Source organism: Lissotriton helveticus, chromosome 11 (assembly GCF_964261635.1).
Source record: "Lissotriton helveticus chromosome 11, aLisHel1.1, whole genome shotgun sequence".
NCBI classification, from domain to species: domain Eukaryota; kingdom Metazoa; phylum Chordata; class Amphibia; order Caudata; family Salamandridae; genus Lissotriton; species Lissotriton helveticus.
The window spans coordinates 535039457-535060055 of NC_136072.1; the positions used below are offsets into that span (position 1 = coordinate 535039457).

A 20599-nucleotide genomic window follows, 5' to 3' on the forward strand; every position below is an offset into this window, starting at 1 on the left:
CACTTTGTTCCTATTGGCTATTGTTTTGAATCAGCCAATCGAGCGCACACAAAATGAAGGCTTTATCTTGTGCTAGAGACGAGATGCTGCAGACATTTTAGAGGTTCTATATCACAGTGCTTAAATTGAGCTGGTGGTTTCCGGTGCTCAGCACCAGCACTTAATTGTCAGACAAACACAGCCAGCATGTAGGCAGGTTGTCATAAGTTCCAGTGCTGATATAGAGTGGAACACAACATTTGCCTATTATTTCAAACTGCATTATAAATGACTAATACCTGCTGCCAAAGCCATTCTTATAGCTTTGGGGGCCTCGAATAGTATGAATTGTCACACTTGTAGTAAGAGTGATGCTTAGTAGCTGTGTTGGTACTGTCATTGGCAACGCTGGCAGGGGAATGGGTGGTGCAAGCTGCAGTGGCCTCCTGTCGAGGACCCTGGTACTTTTTTTTTTTTTTTTTTACAAATTAAGCACTGCTCTGTTAGCTCGAAGTTATGCGTGGCTTAAAAGGAAAGAGCGCGGGATTCCTGGGGCAGGGTGTCCGACTCCGAATGAGGAAAGCGTCCACGTAGGAGCGGATCTGAATATTCTCTGAGTCAGCACCGCAGCGGGAGAAAGCCAGGCTGGTGGGAGGCACTTGTGCTGCTAGTGCACTAACCCCCACCACCCCCCCCCCCCCCACCCACCCACCCGCACGCCCGAAGGCTGTAACTGTTAGAACTTTTCAGTAACAGCAGTGCTCAGGTCCCGCCCACAAACCTTCAGTGTGAAGATAAGGAACCGCAGCTTACAGTGAAAGTGTTTTGATGGCCTGCAGCAGAGGAAGGGAAGCACTCTATAGGGTTAAATATGTAATCCCGGGAGCTTCAGGTTCCGCTTTCTTAGCAACAAGCGCAGAACCCAAGGAGCAACGTCATCGATTTGTCACTTCGCTGACTCGAATTGGTGTCCAGTGACAACAGAACCTGGTAGGCACATGTGTGACTTGTGTTGTGTGTATAAAAACCCTGTCATAGTGGAGTGCCAGGGAAGATTCGGGCATACTTCATGGCACTGTGTTTGAAAAGCTGGTAGTGGGGCAGCACGACTAGGCTGCCCCTTCGGTATTAAGGAGCTTTCTTATTTGACTTCCAGCAGGACCCAAAACAAAGTCCTGATTTAAGGGTCCATCAGCCCTTTTTTGCTCACCCTGGATGGGAGCTATATAGTGCCTAACACCTAGATGATGCAAATTCAGAGAAGAGAAGCAAAGACCCACAGCTTGTTATTGCTTCACAAGCACTTGAAACTATGATTTGGAGGCAAGGGTTTTTACTTTCTTCAATCCATGAATAATAGATGCACGCACTGTAAGCATGTCAGATGCACCTGTCTGTGTGATTAATTACAAAAATAATTTATATAGCACTGTTTTTTTCTTAAGATTTTTGTAGCACTACTAATGCCAATGTAGGGTGTGAGAGCGCTTTACATCACACACACATTATACAGAGACAATGTGTTAAATATGTAAAATGTAAGAGTGTAAATCAATATATAGGAAATGTTGCATAATACATGGAAACCATAGAAATCACTTATTGTCCTTACTTGTAGGCATTATTTGTAAATAGCACGTGGTCGATAAGAACCACAACGTCAGGATTTAAAACGTAGCACAGTTGTTTTGGTTGTTTGTACTCGTAAGACTTTATTACTACCCAAAGTAACCCTTGTTAGCAATTTTAGAAATGACAGATTGAGAAACAAAACAATACGTTTCTAAACCCTTGCATTGAAGTTTGCATATAGTTCCTTGATGCCAGTTCATAGCTCACTGTGCTATATTAGAAGGACTGCAACTAAGGGACCACAAGTAATCAAAAGATCTCTGTGTCAAAAGCAGTAACCCACTTGCCCATCTACATAAAATCAAATCTGTGATCTGCTTGTTGCATGATGTGCTTTGCAGTAGGCACATTAACCCTCTCTGCTACTTTATGAGTCAAAACTGTGACTAAATAAAGCACAGATCTCCCATGCAAGTGCATTAACATCCAGAGTTATCTTACCTTTAATATTACTCCCTCAAAATTTCTAGCCACACAAAATCTCTGCAGCTGGTGCCTTGACCCTATTAAGATAAAATACTGCCTCTTTGTAACTGAATAAGCCACAACATGTTTCCTGTCATGCATCTTCTTTTTATCAATTTCTTTGCATCAGAGATATTAAGAAAAACGAAAACTGACTGTCAGACTCGAACCCTCCCTACTTCACCCCCTCTCTGCTGCCACACTCTGACCCCCAATTTCTGAATTCCCAGAGTAACATTTTTCCAACTCTAACAGTGGTGTTAATACTTCTTTAGTGATACTTCTGTCCCAGACTGATTTTATTCCTGACAACAGTCTTATTCCCAGGAGGGCTTCTGTTTCCCAAAGTACACATATCCCAGACAGCAACCATGTTCATCAGAGCACTTACATTCCCTGATATGCTTTTATTTCCCAGAGTTGTCATATTCCTTTGATTGCCCAGAGAATTGCTGTTCCCCATTCCTATTGCTGTTGGTCCCCAGAGTTCTCTTTTTTCCAGAATATTTTTCTTCTCAAGAGCACTTGTATAAGTAGTTCTAACATTTCTCAGAATACCTCTATAATCCCTATTACTCCTGTTTCCCAGAGCACATTCTTTGCCCAGAAAACTGCTATTCCTAGCTCGTATCGCACACAATGCGTTTGGTCCCCGGTTTAGCCACATTCCCTAGAGTGAGAAACAATTGTTACAACCCCGCATGTTGTTACAAAGCGAATAGCTTGTTGCAGGGGGTAGAAGGTGTTGGATTTAACTCTAACACCTTTCCTACTGGTACACACACTGGAGTTGGAATAGTAAATTATACTATTCCTACTTCCAGGGCACCCCCGACAGAAAGTCAGGGTAAAGATTTGCCTAGTAATGGCATTCAGGGTAATGGCATGCATTGTAATGTCATACAACCCCCTAAAGTACTCCTATTCCACAAAGCACTTTTATTTCCCAGACTTCTTTTTCACCAAAGTCCTTGTGTTTTCCAGACCAATATTATGCGAAAGAAATACTTTCATTCCCTTAGCATATCCTATTGCCTCAGTAGCCCTCTTCCGCGGAGGACTCCCAGTACCTACCCTACTCCGAAAAACCTGAGTACTCCTACTCCCCAGAGTACCGGACACCAGGGCTCTACCTTTAGAGTGGTGAGGGGAGGATTCCTAATGGAAACCTGAGGCGGCGCGTGCAGCAATGGCTGACCGGAACGGACGGAAGACAATCTCTACGTGCAGCTGGGGTTCCGAGTAGGGGACGGCGCCAGCCGGTATAAAAGGAATTGATTTTTGCTAATTCGAAGCCTCTTCTTTTTCTCCTGAGGAGGCAGTCAGCTCCTTTAATATTTCATGCTGCTGACGCAGCTTGGCTCACTTCCTGTAGATTTGTAAACAGTGTGGCAGCCTGAGCGCCTTCCCGCGTATAGGACGGTGCCCTCTCAGGCCCACCATTCGCTTCCCAGCTATTCCGGGCCTCTGATGGACGAGCCGGACATGTTGGTGACACTTCCGCAGCTCTCTTGGCTTTTCAGAGCTGCAGACATTAAGTGGGACAGGACAAAATAATCAGGTCACCTTTAAGAGCAAAAGGCTATTTTATTATGACAGGTATGCAGCTGAACTTCTTGTTTAAGTCCAACATATATCAAACCCCCCTTCACTAATACATTAGTCAACCTATCCCCTTCCACCCTTAAATCTCCCCCCAACATGAATAAACCCCAACAAATAATCTAAACACTCAATACCCCTTCCCTTTCATTTCATTCACCGTTCTTCCACTCACGACCAGGGCTGGACTGGGAACCAAACCTGGCCCTGGCACAGTGCTCGGCCGCCCCCCCCCAGGGGGGGTTGGGGGTGCCGTCGAGCTCTTTGCCAGGGCCAGTTTTCGGCCGATTTTGTTACAGGGCCGATTTTGCAAAAACGGCCCTGTAACAAAAACGGCCCCCAGGGTCCCAAAAACGGCCCCCATCCTTGCAGCCCACCGGGGGATTGCCCGGTGCCCACTACGGCCAGTCCAGCCCTGCTCACGACCCAAGCGCTGCTCCCCTATACTCCATCTGCCAATGTCTCCAGGCAAGGTCCCAACCCTTTGGGCCTAGTGCCCGAGTCCTATGCTGGTCTGCCACCTGTCCTCACAGCAGCAACAACCAGAAGCTCATTTCCTTCCTGAAAGTTTAACCCCAATAAAACAGACCTAAAGGCAATGAAGAATTCCTGTTTCTAAAGCTGACCCAAAAGGGAAAGAAGGACCAGGATTCAAATCGATATCTACTCTACCTGGCAGCATGGCTGGACCACAGTGCACCTGGCAAATCGACTGTCCGTAACTGTCACTTAAACCGTAACCAATAGTGCTGACCCCAGGCCTGGTCCGCACCATCCACTCAAAGCATCCTGGTGGTGGACGCCTTCCAAGCTGCCTGCCCTGGCAGTTCCTTTTTGGCCCATCACACAGATCTCTCACCTTTGTTCCATGAACAATTCACCTGCTTTAACTTTGACACATAGGCCAATCTATTCAAAGCATCAAATCAAATTATAAAGACATATACAGGAAGGTCAATGCCCATATTACTTAACATCCCCAAAAGGGCGAACGTCAGGTGGCATCTTCGTGACCTCCACTGGTTGCCAGTAAAAGAGAGGGTGAAGTTTAAATCCCTGGTAAGAGTTCACTCCGCCCTCCATGGTCACGGCCCAGCCTATTTTAGAGCAAGATCTAGCTTCTACTCGCCGGCTAGGCGACTACGTTCTTCGACCAAGCTAATGGCATGCGTCCCTAGGTTCCTCAAACAGAGGGCTGGTGGCAGATCTCTGTCACGGATGGGGACTGTGGCCTGGAATTAACTCCTAGTGGAGCTTTGCACTGTGAGTGACCTGAAGGCTTTCAGAAAGAGACTGAAGACCATACTTTATAAATAGATGTCTATGATGGTTGTACGGCATTACAACGTGGGCTTTTACCCCGCATGCCATTACAATGCTGTTTGTACAACGCAAGTGGTTATAACGACTTGCGTTGGGGGGCGCTGGATAGTGGAATAGGTTAATTTTGTATTCCGACTCCAGCCCACGTTGACAGTAGGGAAGGTGTTGGAATAGAAAATTAAACTATTCGCTATCCTACAGCACCCTCCAGCGCAAGTCGTTGTAATGACTTGCGATGTAATAGCAGCATTGTAATAGTAGTTTGGGGTAATGCCCGCGTTGTTATCGATGTTTCCCTGTTAACATAGCATAACATATGGAGTAAGCGGGAAATTCACCTCACATGAATATCCTAACCACACAAGGACATTTATTTAGATAAGTATGTGGGGATGCTCCCTTCTTGAACCTTTTTGTGAGAGCATTACTGCCACTGCAATACAACCAGCGCATAGTTAGTAAGAGAATAAATGCCAGGGTTCAAAGTTTTGCTCAAAAGCCCATGGCTGACGTTTTCGTCTGGGTGCCAATTACCAAGGCAGCACAGACTTGAGCCCATGTTATGCCTCTTTAATCTACCACCAGACACTCCCTGTCCCTCTATCTCACTCTTGCAGGTTCTTTTTCATCTCTGCTTTCTGCCTGTGTTACTGTATTTCCACTTTAATCTTCCTCCTACTTTCCCTTGCTTGTGTTTTTCTTTCTCCTACTCGGGATCAAAGTTTGTTGAGGAAAAATAAGTGGCAGTCCCAAGGCTGGCCGGTAAGGCTTTAAGTTACGGGTCAAGTTGTGGCAGCGGAAGGAGTGTGGAGTCGTGGGGGCCGGAGTCATTTGTAAAAACTCTGTGGCAGAAAAATTTGCAAATTTGCAACGACAATTGTGACAGTAAACCTGTCCTGGCTTAATGGGTCACAAAGAGGCTGCTTTTTAAAATATCTTACGGGTTAAGGCACCTGTTACAGAGATCTTTGTGTGACGGCAATTTTTATGGGATAATAATAAAGGTAAGGTAACTGGTGGTTAATGCTCTTGCAGGAGATATTTGTTTTTGGTCTAGTCACAGTTTTTACTCAAAGTAGCTTAGAGCGTTAATGTGCCTGCTTCATAGCACAGCGAGAGCCATGCAAATCACAGATTTGTATTTTATGTAGATAGCTCAGTAGGTTACTGCTCTTGTCACGGAAATCTGTTGTGCAGTTCTTAAGCCGCAATCCATGTAATATAGTAGCACAGTGAGCTATGAACCGTCACCAAGGAGTTGTGTGCAAACTGCAAGGCATGGGTTAGAAACATATTTTTTTCCTCAATCTTTCGTTAGTCTAAAGTTGCTAAAAAGTTTTTTTTAATTGTAATAAAGTCTCATTAGCATAGACAACTCCGAAATCCTGACTTTGTGTTTCTCCCGACCATGTGGCCTTAAAATATAATGCCTACTAGTATGGATGGACAATATGTGACTCCTACACCTAATCCTCATGTTTTTTTATGACGTTTCCTGTACAGTTATCTACGTACTTGTAGAATTTATTGTCTCTGTATACTGGGTTTGTGTGATGCCAAGCGCTATATAAGAAATTAAGTAGAAAAAATAAATTAGTTAGAGCTATTTAAATCATTATTAATGTAATTACTCATACATATACATCTGACATTCTTACATTATTGGCATATTTCTTACATATAGAGGTTAACTAAAGTATAAAACCTGCCTCCAAATTATACATTCTCTTAAGTGCTTGTGAAGTGATAACACAATGTGTGCATTTTTCTCTTCTATTACATTGGCATCTAACTGTTAGTCCTCAGTTACTCCCAGCCAGGATGATACTCGAACGAGGGCTGATGGCCCTTTAAATTAGGCCTTTGTTTTGGGTCCTACAAAGTGTCAAATCAGAAAACCCTCTCACCGTTTGCAGCTTGCTGTTCTGAACTGAAAACAGACAAATTCAACATATTTCACAGGGGCCAACCCAGATCCCAGATCCGGCTGAATAATAGTTGCCGGGTCTGTGATCTAGCTAGATCCTCCCTAATTTGCTGCACTGCTGGTCCCCAAAAATGGGTGCAGATGGGCCCCATCTGCAACAACCTGCTCAAATTAACTGCATGCGCGCTAGCGGTTTTCCCGCTGCGCGCTGCGTTTTTAAAAACACCGCGTTACATGACGAGCTCAGCTCGTCATCAGCGTACGAGCGTCGTCGCTCATGACGAGCTCAGCTCGTCATGAGCGCGGAAGGGGTTAAGGACTGAATACAACATGATTGGCAGAAAAAACACTCTTTCATTAGGAACCGCCCATCCAGATGTTGTACAAACCCAGTGTTCGTACAACCGTAAGAGCTCAACGTATCTAGAATTCCTCAGATACCATGTGAGGAAATCTTGCCCTGAAGGACCTGGACCAACATGTCTCCTTCCAAGTGCCGGCTTTAGGGCTGTGCGACTGGTGCTGTTGCACCAGGTGCCAAGGGCAAGGAGTACTCGCTGCAGGACAGGCTAAATTGAGGCAAGAGCAGCCTGCAGAGGTCTTTGTGTGTGCAGCATTTTTCAGGCGATATTACAATGGCATGATAATATTTGTGGTTAATGTGCATGAGGGAAAGAACTTTGATTTGTCTAGTCACAGTCATGACTCATGATAAAATAGCATAGAGGGTAAATGTTCCTGCCACAAAGCACAACATGCGACATACAGGCCTCAGATTAGTACTTTATATTGAGGGTTATCCCTTTTTTCTCAGAGATCCTTTTGTTAGTTGGAGTTGACAAGTTACAACCTTCTAGTAAGCACATTGAGCTATGAACTGGCATCAAAGTGCTGCATGCAAATTGAAAGGCATAGGTTTAGAACCTTATTGTTTGTTCCCCTCGATCTTTCACTATTCTAAGGTTCCTAAAACTTTTTATTAGCATGACACCCCAGTTATTGTGTTATCTTTATATGTTGGATTAATTAACACTTTATTCCTGGTTTTCACCACAAGAGTGATACAAACATGGTTCAAAGTGTTTTTTTGTGACTTACTTTCCAGCTCAAACCCTGAACTGCATCGGACAGTAGCCCTAAAAATAACACAGAGTGGCATTCTGTGCTACTTTATGTAAAAGTTGCATACCATGAGTGGTACATAGACATTCACATGCACTCACCCGTGGATTTTTACACAAATCCATATCTACTAACTTTGGTAAAAAGAGATTGGCATGACAAATCATGCCTCCTCGAGGAAGGAATAAATATTGTGAAAAGATTTATTTTCTCCAAACCTTTCCAGCTTTGCACCATACAGCACATATACAATGCAATAAAGTGTAAAACTAGAATCTTGTGCTCTGATGGCACCCTTCCAGAATAAAACCTAAGCTTGGCATCACGCAAACCCCCTGACACTATGGTGCAAGGATGTGTGCATTGGAGCAAGTCAGACTAAGGTATGCCAGCATTAGAGGAGAGAGCAACACCACCATATCTTAGCACATATGGTGCTGTTGTGCTGTCCTTTTCACGCAGTGCAGCACAGCACAGCAACTTTAGTTACTGCGCATCATAAAAATATCTGCTTCTTCGTTGCTCCAGACCAAGTAATTTTACCATATAATTCTTACCAGTATAGATAACATGTGACTCCTACACCTTGTAGTCCTCATTGTTTTAAGTTACATTTCCTATACATTGATTTACCCACTTATAGGAATTATTGCCTCTGTAAAATATGTTTGTGATGTAAAGCTCTCTGACAGTCTACTTAAGGGTAAGCACTGCTATAAAATAACCCAATGTACTCTCCTCCAGCCTCCGCCTTAGCATTCTCCAAGGTGGACCTGTATCTGAGAAGTTATATTTAATTGCATGTTCTACAGATTTTTTTGACAGCGCTGCATTATTTACATGTGAAGACTGTAGCCTAGAAATATGTCTTTTTAAACACACAAATCAAATACAGACATCTTCCCAGGAACCCATCAGATAGAGCTGGACACCATTACTGTTGTGTGGGACAAGTTTGATTCTCATCAAAGAATCAATTTGGTCCACTCTGGAAGAATCAATGGTTAGGATAGTTGGGTTGAACAGTGTTTGAAAATAAGGGTTAGTACTTGTTTGTTGAAAAGACACATGTCTGCAGCTGAAAGAGGAGCTTAAGAGAGCTGCTGAGGGCATGGACAGGAAATCTGTAATTGAAATGACCTCCTGTGAGATCTGTGAAGGATGGAGAACCTGTAACGATTATCCAACACAGGCTCCTGGAATGGGTTCAAAGAGAAGCTGATGCATGCAAGCTTGAGCGAATGACCGGTTCCTCACATTGCGGGAGGTCAGGCTGGGTGTGATGGACTCTTTCAGGACAGGAACTGGAAAGCTCATTGCGGTGTCACTACTTTTGGCTCAAAAGGAGAATGATGATGTGGATGAGGTCTTGGAACACATCCCGTGATTTCCTGGTACAAGTAAATAATGAAGGCGCTTATTCAGAATGAGATCACGTCCGTGGGCCAGATCGCCCTCCGTAGAGTGTTTGCTTAGCTTCCTTCTTACTGCCTCGTTCTACATGGTCTCTGGATCCAGAGACCACCAGGTGAAGGAAGCACTGCCGCGTAATGTTGCGGTAGAATTGAAATGTGGTGATGGATCCATCAAACCACGTGCAATTGCATTGTGGTGAGGTGAGATGACGTGCAGATAGGTGATGTGTGGTGAGATATGGTCGTGAGGTGGTAAGTGGTGAAGCGTGGTGATCTGTAATGTGGTACAGTTATGCATGGAGATGCGGTGATATGCGGTGAGGTGTGGTAAGGTAAAGTGTGATGAGGATAGACACTGTATGGCTGGATGCTATCTATGTGTAATGAGTTGCGATGTGATCTGTGGCGGGTGAGGTGAGTTATTGTCGAGCGCATGATTTTAGTCAAACCTTATTTATGCATATAAAAATGTGTGTGATCTTTACAGATTGGTCTGTTTACATAAGTGTTAGGTCTTTTGTCCGTGTATTGGAGTTCGAAGGGATCACTGTCTGTATGTATGTATATGCTGGTACTCATAAAGCAGGAACCTAGCTACCTAGCACTGTAAATTATGTTGGGTGTTGGAAAATGGTCAATATTGTATACATTAAGTGGGAAATACATTGCACACAATTTATGTTTTTCTTTTTTTCCTGACTGGTCGATGATTCTAGATATGACTTTCATACAAGGGTTAGCCACGACTCTCAGAAAAGTTTCCATGTCTCTCCCTGGGAAGTATGCTTTAGCTGTCAAAATGTACTCAAAGGAGGTGGTGGGAAAGTGGGTCTTAGCATTTCTAGGGGTGGCAGCCAAAAGTCCTCCTCCTGCTGGTTATGTATGTATGTATGTACTTGGTATTTGTTCAGCGCATATATCATCCGAAGGTGTCATAGCACTAGCTTATACTCAAAAACCAGAAAGAAAAGGGGCGAAAGAGCTAAAATAGCCCGGTTTTGAGGGATCTGGGGAATTTCTTGTGATCGGTTTCCAATCGGAGATGTAAAGGCAATGTGTTCCATATTACAGGAGCAGTACTGGAAAAGGATCTACCACCGTTCCTGACTGTGCGGACCTCAGGTACAGTTAGGAGTTGTTTACTGGTGGAGTGGAGGGTTCTTACTGGTTGATGTTTTATCCGTTTCTTAGCTAGATATAGCGGTCCTTTACTGTTGAGGGTTTTGTGTACCAGACAGCAGAGTTTGAAATTGATCCGCTTTCTGATGAGAAGTCAGTGAAGGGTCTTCAGGCTGGGAGCCGAGGGTGAGCGGGGGGAGGTTTAAGCCCTTCCATGCTGATGACGACCCCCCAGCCGTCATGCATCACGGTGGGCGTGTGCTGATGACGGCTGGGGGCCGTCATGAACCGCCCACTCTTCAAAACGGCCGCACAGGCGCAGAATCGTGGCCGCGCCCAAGGGATTAAGGCCAGTCTGGCCGCAGTGTTCTGCAGGACCTGAAACTTTGTTAGATGTTCTTCATTTGTGGATGCTAGTAATGCGTTTCCGTAGTCCAAGCGGCTTATGATTAGTCCATGTACTAGGGGCATGCGAGAGGATAAAGGAATCCATTTAAAGATGTTTCTAAGACTACGCATTAGACCATAGGTGGTGCGAACCACATTGTTAATGTGGTCCGACATGGAGAGTTTGTTGTCTATTATCACTCCAAGTTTGCGGGCTGCCGTCTTGTGTGGGGGGCAGGGTCCCAGAGAGGGCGGCCACCAGTTGTTGGTCCAAAGAGGATGTTTTCTGTTTTACTAGCGTTAAGTAGAAGATGGTTATGGACATGATACTAGGTTATCTGCTACTGCCCCCTTCCCTTTCTTTTTCTTATTTTTCTCTTTTTTGGAATGCACAGTTGATACCAATACTGACAATTGACCTTTGTATGTTGGTTTATTTGGAAAATCAATTAAACTATGTTTAAAAAAAAAAAAATAGAAGATGGTTGTTTGTCATCCAGTCATTTATGGCCGTCATGCAATGTTTGAATCTGCGTTTAGTGTCGGATTATGGTTCCGGAACGCAGAAGAGCACGCTCATAAATTCCACTTGTGGTAGATCACCAATTGCTACACCCTGGGCACTGACCAGTGCAGCCATGGATAGCAGTCACTGTATCCTGGTCTACTGACTAGTACACCCACCTTTAAAGGTATACCAGTTTCTGTATCCCTTAGCCAAACGTATTGATAATCCTATGAATAATATGTTTCCTACATGCACCAGCCCTCTTTGCAGTCATTGGAGGCCCCAGGAAGGGTAGTAGTACTTTATTTGGCATTGGACAGTTCTATACTGTCCTAGCATGCATTGGGATCTAATGCTCCCTTTTACAGATGCTCTGAGATTCCGATGCCCATGTCAAAGAGGCAGAATTTGGGCAAAGTTTATGTGAATTATTACACACTCTCTTGTGGTGCTCTTGTGATTGTGATTCTGGGTTAAGCCAGTGTTTAATTTGAGCCTGTGCTTTCCGGTGCTCGGCACCAGCACTTAATCGCTAACACCGACGCTTACAGGTCGAACACGACCCAAAGATATATGGAACGCTTTTTATGAGCACCAGTAAAGGACACATTCATTTTTTGTAGGCACAGGAAGATTAAGTGATTTTCCCAGAATCATAGGATGTTGAGCCTGCGCCGAGACTCGAACCTGTTTCCCCGGCTCTATAGTCAGCAGCTCTGGCCATTATGCCACACCCTCTCCTCACTTGTAGGGTTTCATTGTTAGTAGTTCTGTTACAGGCAGCGTTAATAGGAGCAATGGGCTTTTGCAAGCTGCCCCCTGACGAAAGCCCCAGCACCTACTTTTTCACAAATGAACCAATGGGTTATTCTAAAGTGTGTTGTCATTTGCTTGCTCGTTTTCCACCGCAGTTGCCTGGGGCTGTAGTCCAAGTCACGTGGGGTCTGTGAGATAGGACGCACCGTGTTATCATGCCTGACACACACTTGCATTGCAGCAACCAGTCTGTCTCGGGATTCACGCACACAGGCCCTCATTATGAGACAGACAGAGCAGAATTCTCATATTCAAGTCTGCTCCGCCTGATCACAAAATACTTATTTTCGAAACTAGGGGGGCAGATTTACAAGCCCCTTGCGTCACTTCTGCGCCATTTTTAACATGGGAAAAATGACGCAAAAGTGGCGCAAGGGGCTTGTAAATAAGCCCCTAGGTTTCCTGGGTGCTGGAACATAGACCCAATGTTACTGGTCGGAATAACCAGCCAGTAAAATAGCTTCAGGGGTCAGTGGCAAAAGCAGACAGGCCTCCCCGCCCCATCACCTTCTGACCACTTTATCTGGCTTGGGGAGAGCAGATCCTTCTCCTACCTCGCTGCCAAGACCTGGAACACCCTCCCTGCCCACCTACGGCAGACCCAAGACCTACTCGCCTTCAGAAGACTCCTCAAGGCCTGGCTCTTCGAGCAGTAGCGGCACCCCCTCCCCTCAGCACCTTGAGACCCTCAAGAGTAAGTAGCGCGCTTTACAAGTACTCTGATTGATTGATTGATTGATTGATTGATTGCAATGCCCCCACTGCCAGGTCGCTCCTGAGACGCTATTCATGACAAAGGCAGAGGCAATCCTAGGGGAGCCCAGGGCAGAAGGACCTCTGCCACCACACACTGCTCCCTTGCATTCTCTGCTTTCATCCACCTCCTGGCACGGGGAGGTTGGGTTTATACCTTAAACGCTCAGTTGAGGAACACTTTATGCAGGTTCACAAGTCAGAGGTGTGTTGAGCACGGACCACCGTTTTCTGACAAAGTTATAACACCCTATCAGATCAATGAATCCGTTGAGTTACATTGTTTTTTCCCGCCCCAAAACAGCTAGCTGAAAAGGCACTAAATATATTTGATGTTGGAAAGGCCATTATGCATTATGTCATCTGTCCGCCGCCTATTCGATTTAATTGCATTTGTACTATCACATTTTGGAAGGCCCATCTCAAAGATAGCTTTAGCAAGATGGATTATTAGGTTCATTAAAATCTGTTATGCCAAAGTAAATGCCCACTACACACGGTTCCCAGATCGCATACCACTCGTATAAAAGAAGCCAAATGCCATCCCTAAACTATATTTTATTGACAGACGTTTGTAAAGCTGCCACACAGTGTTCTAGCCAAACATTCAGTAAACATTTCTTTGTGTCTATTCACATTCTAGAAGAAGCATTTGTTAGGCAAACAGTACTTAAAACATTGTTTCAAACACCGCTTGGTACTATGTTTCCATCTATGCACAGCATGTGATGTACAGCGACTTATTCTGCAAAAGGAGCACCTTACTTACTTGTAACAAGTGGTTTGCAGCCTATTAGAACCAAGTCCTGTGCACACGTTTAGGGTATTGGTTTTAGTGTAAAAACCACTATTCAAAGTACTTTTTGTGCAAAAATTATGGAGGTCGACATCAGGAGTATCTTTGTGATGATTTTTATATCAGGTTTTTTGATAAATATAGAAAGAAAACCAGCCGACACATGTTTCGTCACTAGGGAGTAATCCTGTGACTCTTCAGGGCTGTAGGAAAGAAAATCTGATGTGCGAAAGTCGCTGGACCGGTGATAATTCCAACCCGGTCATAACACGGGTTCAACACAATAGGAGAATGTGGAAATGCCACATAAGATAGAAGGGGAGGGCAAATCTGTCGCTCTTTCCCGGTGTTTCGTTTTCAACCAAAAACGGACCGACGTGTAAGTCTGTCTGGCAGACAGACCTTAGCTCTCTGGTCTAACTGGCGAATGTTTCGTCTCGATTTCCAGGTAGTGGCCTATGGTGCTGTAGATTCACATGCCACCAATCCACATACCTGGAAGCGAACAAAAAGGCATATGAATATAATCAAAGTTGTATGTGAGTCATACACAGACATTATAACACTTTATTTCATCACATGCATACCTACAACTGGACGGGGAGCACAATCTGAGGTAGAATCAGTGCTCTAGTGCATTGTGGATTTTTTTTTTATTTGTTTTATTATGAAAAAAGCAACAAACAAAACATTGGCATCACTTGTTCAACATATAGTATCATTGCAGGGTTTAAATTGTCATTCGTACGGAATAATAAGTTACAACATATATAGATTATTGGGATCACGGGGAGTCCTGTGTTTCAACCTCTCTTTGCCTCGTCGGGGGTGTACACAAGTCGCCACGATAACTATTCCAGGCCCCCCATATCTTCCCCCACTTCTCCGGGCAGCCCCTTGCCACATACACTGCTCTTTCCCTAAACATACACCAGTCTAGATCCTGGGCCCACTTAGTATGCTGGGGCGACTGGCTGGCTCCCCACAACTGAGCAATGTTACGCTTCGCCACCATACATGCCAAAGTCACCCACTGCTTCTGATATCCATTCAAATCCGTGGGTTCCCACTGCATTGTGGATTTTAAAGGAGGTACCACAAGTCACCTTGCTTGAAACCCCTTCTTCGAAGAAAAAACACTTGTATCATTCTACGCTCAACACTAAACCGCGGAAGTATGCACAGCTTGTGATCTACAGTAAGTAAGGGTGCAAATCCATTGTTGCAGGTAAGTAATGTTTTCCTTTTTGGCCAGCGGTGTGTCTGCGTGTCTCCATATTTCCCCATTTGCTTAAATTGGACTGAAGTTTTAGGTTGGAGACACCTGCATTACATAATTTTAGCTTTAAAGTCAGAGAGTTTGCGTGTTTGTGTCAGTGCGTGTGAATTTCTGAGTCTTACCGCACATTTTTAGCGTTTTCACACCATTTTAAATGAGTCTGTGAGAAGCCATTGTAGGTACGACATTAGCACACACTATGTTTGAGGTGGTCTTCTGAAATTGTAACCCTCATTTAGGGATAGTCAAGAAATTGTGATTAATAATATCATTCAGTAATTGTGATTTCACAGACTCATGTGGGAATGGGATGTGAAGTTGACACATGGTTTTTGTTAGTGCCAAGGTGCATTGAACCGCAGTGGAGTGGTATTACTTCATTCAGTACACACCCTTTGTATTTTAGCCCACTGGTTGGTCTTAGACCTATTACACTGCCCGCCTATCTTACGTGACTGTAACTTTCAGCCGGAAATCTCAGTAATATGTAATGCAACAAGCCTTAAGTGCTTATATATTGTAAGTGCTCTCATTTAAAGTGCTCTGTCACCCTCCAGTCTTGTCCACACTTCATAAAACTGTAAATAAATAATAACAGGACATTACTGTAAATAAGAGAACAATGCTTAAATGCACAGAAATGTGCTTGCCGGACATTTATGCCAGTGTTTCCACTTTCCGACCTTTTCTATATGAGGGCCTTACCTATGCATTTATGACTCTACTTCTCTATTCTAGTTCCCCTATTCTTTCCTTGCTTTCTTCTCTTTTTTCCAGTCCTCTCTCTTCCCTTTCCCCTTCTTATAACTTTTCTTTTCGCTCTTCCCTCTCGTGATTCTCCTTTCATCTTTTTTTTACAATCTGGCTTCTCTCCTTCTCATCTCACTGTTCCTCATTTCCTGTTTTCATTGTTCTGACCTTTCTTACCACCCCCCTCCTGGTGCTCCTTTCTGTTTCTTTATCAATCTCTACTCTGATTTTTCTGTTTCCTCTTTCTTCCTTCCTAGCCTCCGTTCTGTTTTGTATTAAAATCTGGCCACCTAAATTATGCGATTCTGTGGCCCTGCTGGCTTCTGCATAGCTATGAATTTATTGCACTTGGCAAACGTCCCCCCATCTGATGTATAATGGGTGTTAAAATGACAAAATAGTGAAATAATTCGGCCAAGGACTGTGTCAAATAAATTGCTTTTCTTGCAGCATAATTTCATAAACCCTCCTACCTAATTCGAACCTCCCCTGGTGCATAACCCCAGTGACCCTGCTTACATTGCAGCATTAGTATAGTGCCTCGAACCCATAACGAGGCTTTGATCACTGCCTTGTTGCAGTCGAATAGGAGGAGGCTCCCTACAGTGGGAAGAGTTTAGATTTGAGCATGATCTTCAAAGGGCTGATACTGCTGTGATGAAGCAAACTTGTTCCTTCTCTTTCTTATTTCTTCTTCCCTCCCCTCAGTGGTAGCCCGGGGGTTAAAAGCTGCCCTGGAAAATGTCTTCATTCCACCCCCTAGTGGACAGGTTTAATGTACTGAGTGAGGGTGGTTGTCGCATTGTAGTGGGGGGGGGGGGGGGTTGATATCTGTGACTACAAGAAATTGAGAAATTCCCTTTGGACTTATTACCACGCTTGGACGGTTGACGGGCCTTCCGTCCATCCTCCACTGACCGCAGCACGCTGGCCCTCGGCCTGGGAGGGGTTTCCTGTGTGCCAGAGACCAAGTTCATTTCTGCACTCTCCCTTCTTCCCTCTCTCTGTCTTCTCTCTTCTTTCGTCCTTACACTTCACTCATTCCACCCCTTTCCTTTGCTCCTCATTCCCTGTTCTTCTTCCCTCTCTCTGTCTTCTCTCTCCTTTCGTTCTGACACTTCCCTCATTCCTCCCCTTTCCTTTGCTCCCTCATTCCGTCTTCTTCCTCCCTCTCTCTGTGTTCTCTCTCCTTTCATCCTTACACTTCCCTCATTCCTCCCCTTTCTTTTGGTCCCTCATTCCCTGTTCTTCTTCCCTCTCTCTGTCTTCTCTCTCCTTTCGTCCTGACACTTCCCTCATTCCACCCCTTTCCTTTGCTCCCTCATTTTCTGTTCGTCTTCCCTCTCTCTGTCTTCTCTCTCCTTTCATCCTGACACTTCCCTCATTCCTCCCCTTTCCTTTGCTCCCTCATTCCCTCTTCTTCTTCCCTCTCTCTGTCTTCTCCCTCCTTTCGTCCTTACACTTCCCTCATTCCTCCCCATTCCTTTGCTCCTCATTCCCTGTTCTTCTTCCCTCTCTCTGTCTTCTTGCTCCTTTCGTCCTTACACTTCACTCATTCCTCCCCTTTCCTTTGCTCCCTCATTCTCTGGTCTTCTTCCCTCTCTCTGTCTTCTCTCTTCTTTCATCCTGACACTTCCCTCATCCTCCCCCTTGCCTTTTCTCCTCATTCCCTGTTCTTCCTCTCTCTGTCTTCTCTCTCCTTTCGTCCTTACACTTCCCTCATTCATCCCCTTTCCTTTGCTCCCTCATTCCCTCTTCTTCCTCCATCTCTCTGTCTTCTCTCTCCTTTCATCCTGACACTTCCCTCATTCCTCCCCTTTCTTTTGCTCCCTCATTCCCTCTTCTTCTTCCCTCTCTCTGTCTTCTCTCTCTTTTTGTGCTGACACTTCCCTCCTTCCTCCCCTTTCCTTTGCTCCCTCATTCCCTGTTCTTCTTCCCTCTCTCTGTCTTCTCTCTCCTTTCGTCCTGACACTTCCCTCATTCCTCCCCTTTCCTTTGCTCCCTCATTCCCTGTTCTTCTTCCCTCTCTCTGTGTTCTCTCTCTTTTTGTGCTGACACTTGCCTCATTCCTCCCCTTTCTTTTGGTCCCTCATTCCCTGTTCTTCTTCCCTCTCTCTGTCTTCTCTCTCCTTACACTTCCCTCATCATTCCTCCCCTTTCCTTTGCTCCCTCATTCCCTGTTCTTCTTCCTTCTCTCTGTCTTCTCTCTCCTTTCGTCCTTACACTTCCCTCATTCCTCCCCTTTCCTTTGCTCCCTCATTCCCTGTTCTTCTTCCCTCTCTCTGTCTTCTCTCTCCTTTCGTCCTGACACTTCCCTCATTCCTCCCCTTTCCTTTGCTCCCTCATTCCCTGTTCTTCTTCCCTCTCTCTGTGTTCTCTCTCTTTTTGTGCTGACACTTCCCTCATTCCTCCCCTTTCTTTTGCTCCCTCATTCCCTGTTCTTCTTCCCTCTCTCTGTCTTCTCTCTCCTTACACTTCCCTCATCATTCCTCCCCTTTCCTTTGCTCCCTCATTCCCTGTTCTTCTTCCTTCTCTCTGTCTTCTCTCTCCTTTCGTCCTTACACTTCCCTCATTCCTCCCCTTTCCTTTGCTCCCTCATTCCCTGTTCTTCTTCCCTCTCTCTGTCTTCTCTCTCCTTTCGTCCTGACACTTCCCTCATTCCTCCCCTTTCCTTTGCTCCCTCATTCCCTCTTCTTCTTCCCCCTCTCTGTCTTCTCTCTCCTTTCGTTCTGACACTTCCCTCATTCCTCCCCTTTCCTTTGCTCCCTCACTCCCTCTTCTTCTTCCCTCTCTCTGTCTTCTCTCTCCTTTCGTTCTGGCACTTCCCTCATTCCTCCCCTTTCCTTTGCTCCCTCATTCCCTCTTCTTCTTCCCTCTCTCTGTCTTCTCTCTCCTTTCGTCCTGACACTTCCCTCACTCCACCCCTTTCCTTTGCTCCCTCATTTTCTGTTCGTCTTCCCTCTCTCTGTCTTCTCTCTCCTTTCGTCCTGACACTTCCCTCATTCCTCCCCTTTCCTTTGCTCCCTCATTCCCTCTTCTTCTTCCCTCTCTCTGTCTTCTCTCTCTTTTCGTCCTTACACTTCCCTCATTCCTCCCCTTTCCTTTGCTCCTTCATTCCCTCTTCTTCTTCCCTCTCTCTGTCTTCTCTCTCCTTTCGTCCTTACACTTCCCTCATTCCTCCCCTTTCCTTTGCTCCCTCATTCCCTCTTCTTCTTCCCCCTCTCTGTCTTCTCTCTCCTTTCGTTCTGACACTTCCCTCATTCCTCCCCTTTCCTTTGCTCCCTCATTCCATCTTCTTCTTCCCTCTCTCTGTCTTCTCTCTCCTTTCGTCCTGACACTTCCCTCACTCCACCCCTTTCCTTTGCTCCCTCATTCTCTGTTCTTCTTCCCTCTCTCTGTCTTCTCTCTCCTTTCGCCCTTACACTTCCCTCATTCCTCCCCTTTCCTTTGCTCCCTCATTCCCTCTTCTTCTTCCCCCTCTCTGTCTTCTCTCTCCTTTCGTTCTGACACTTCCCTCATTCCTCCCCTTTCCTTTGCTCCTTCATTCCCTCTTCTTCTTCCCTCTCTCTGTCTTCTCTCTCCTTTCGTCCTTACACTTCCCTCATTCCTCCCCTTTCCTTTGCTCCCTCATTCCCTCTTCTTCTTCCCCCTCTCTGTCTTCTCTCTCCTTTCGTTCTGACACTTCCCTCATTCCTCCCCTTTCCTTTGCTCCCTCATTCCATCTTCTTCTTCCCTCTCTCTGTCTTCTCTCTCCTTTCGTCCTGACACTTCCCTCACTCCACCCCTTTCCTTTGCTCCCTCATTCTCTGTTCTTCTTCCCCCTCTCTGTCTTCTCTCTCCTTTCGTCCTTACACTTCCCTCATTCCTCCCCTTTCCTTTGCTCCCTCATTCCCTGTTCTTTTTCCTTCTCTCGGTCTTCTCTCTCCTTTCGTCCTGACACTTCCCTCATCATTCCTCCCCTTTCCTTTGCTCCCTCATCCCCTCTTCTTCTTCCCTCTTTGTTTACTGCTCTACCTGCTATTTTCTTCTCCGTCTCCGGGAAGAAGGCGATCCCGTTCGATACAATATCTCCGTGTTGTCTTGCCGAGCGGTCCAGGGCCTGCTCAAGGGAGGCTGCTTGGGGGACATGCTTTCAGATGCTCTGCCCTCCCCCCCCCCCCCCCCCCGTCCGTCTCCCACACTCTGGCTGGGTTTCTGCTCTGACTCACGCCTCTGTCACGCACCCTCTCCCGGAGCCGCGGCAGCTGCGGCGCTGCTCTGCTGAGGCTGCGCCCCGAGCTGGAGAGCGCAGAGGACCAGGGAGATGGGGAGAGAGCGGCGGAGGGACGGAGAGAGGTCCGGAGCGAGTGACGGGGGGTCGCTTCACGTCCAGCGGGTGAGAGTCGCGCGCGCATCCATCGCCCTCTTTTCAGAAATCACCACTCTGTGCCCACTTCTTAATGTCATGCAGAAGGCTGACCTTAAGCTAACGTGGAGCTGTGCTGGGCTCCCTTCCTCCCACGGGTGCACGTGGCCAGGCCGTGTATCCGGGCTGAACTCCTCGAGTGCGTGTGTGTGGGCTGCACATATCTCCGACATGTCTTCGGCATGTCTTCAGGATGCACTGATTAGCCTGTCTATGACATTCGTTTGAGGTGACAACAGCAACACAAAACGATGATGGACGGAATGTTGAATATTGTCAAACATTCACCCCCGTAGATTTGGGTTAAATCCATCCTTTATT

At 45.7% G+C, this 20599-nt stretch overlaps 1 protein-coding gene across 4 annotated transcripts in view; it reads left to right on the forward strand.

Annotated features, from left to right (window-relative positions):
• The window catches only part of PLAT (plasminogen activator, tissue type), a 135915-nt gene that overhangs the window by 43623 nt on the left and 71693 nt on the right, over positions 1 to 20599 (forward strand). The window contains exon 2 of one of the 4 annotated variants that reach the window (XM_078666229.1): positions 10537 to 10587. The exons of 1 other annotated variant lie outside the window; for it this stretch is intronic. Coding sequence is in view for 1 of the 3 variants with exons in the window: in XM_078666227.1 (XP_078522353.1) it covers positions 20177 to 20248 (72 nt within the window). In the remaining 2 variants the exon portion in view is untranslated. Of the gene's footprint in view, positions 1 to 10536; positions 10588 to 12712; positions 12990 to 20110; positions 20249 to 20599 lie in introns of those variants that run through there. 2 more of the 4 variants (XM_078666230.1, XM_078666227.1) reach the window with 2 other exon arrangements.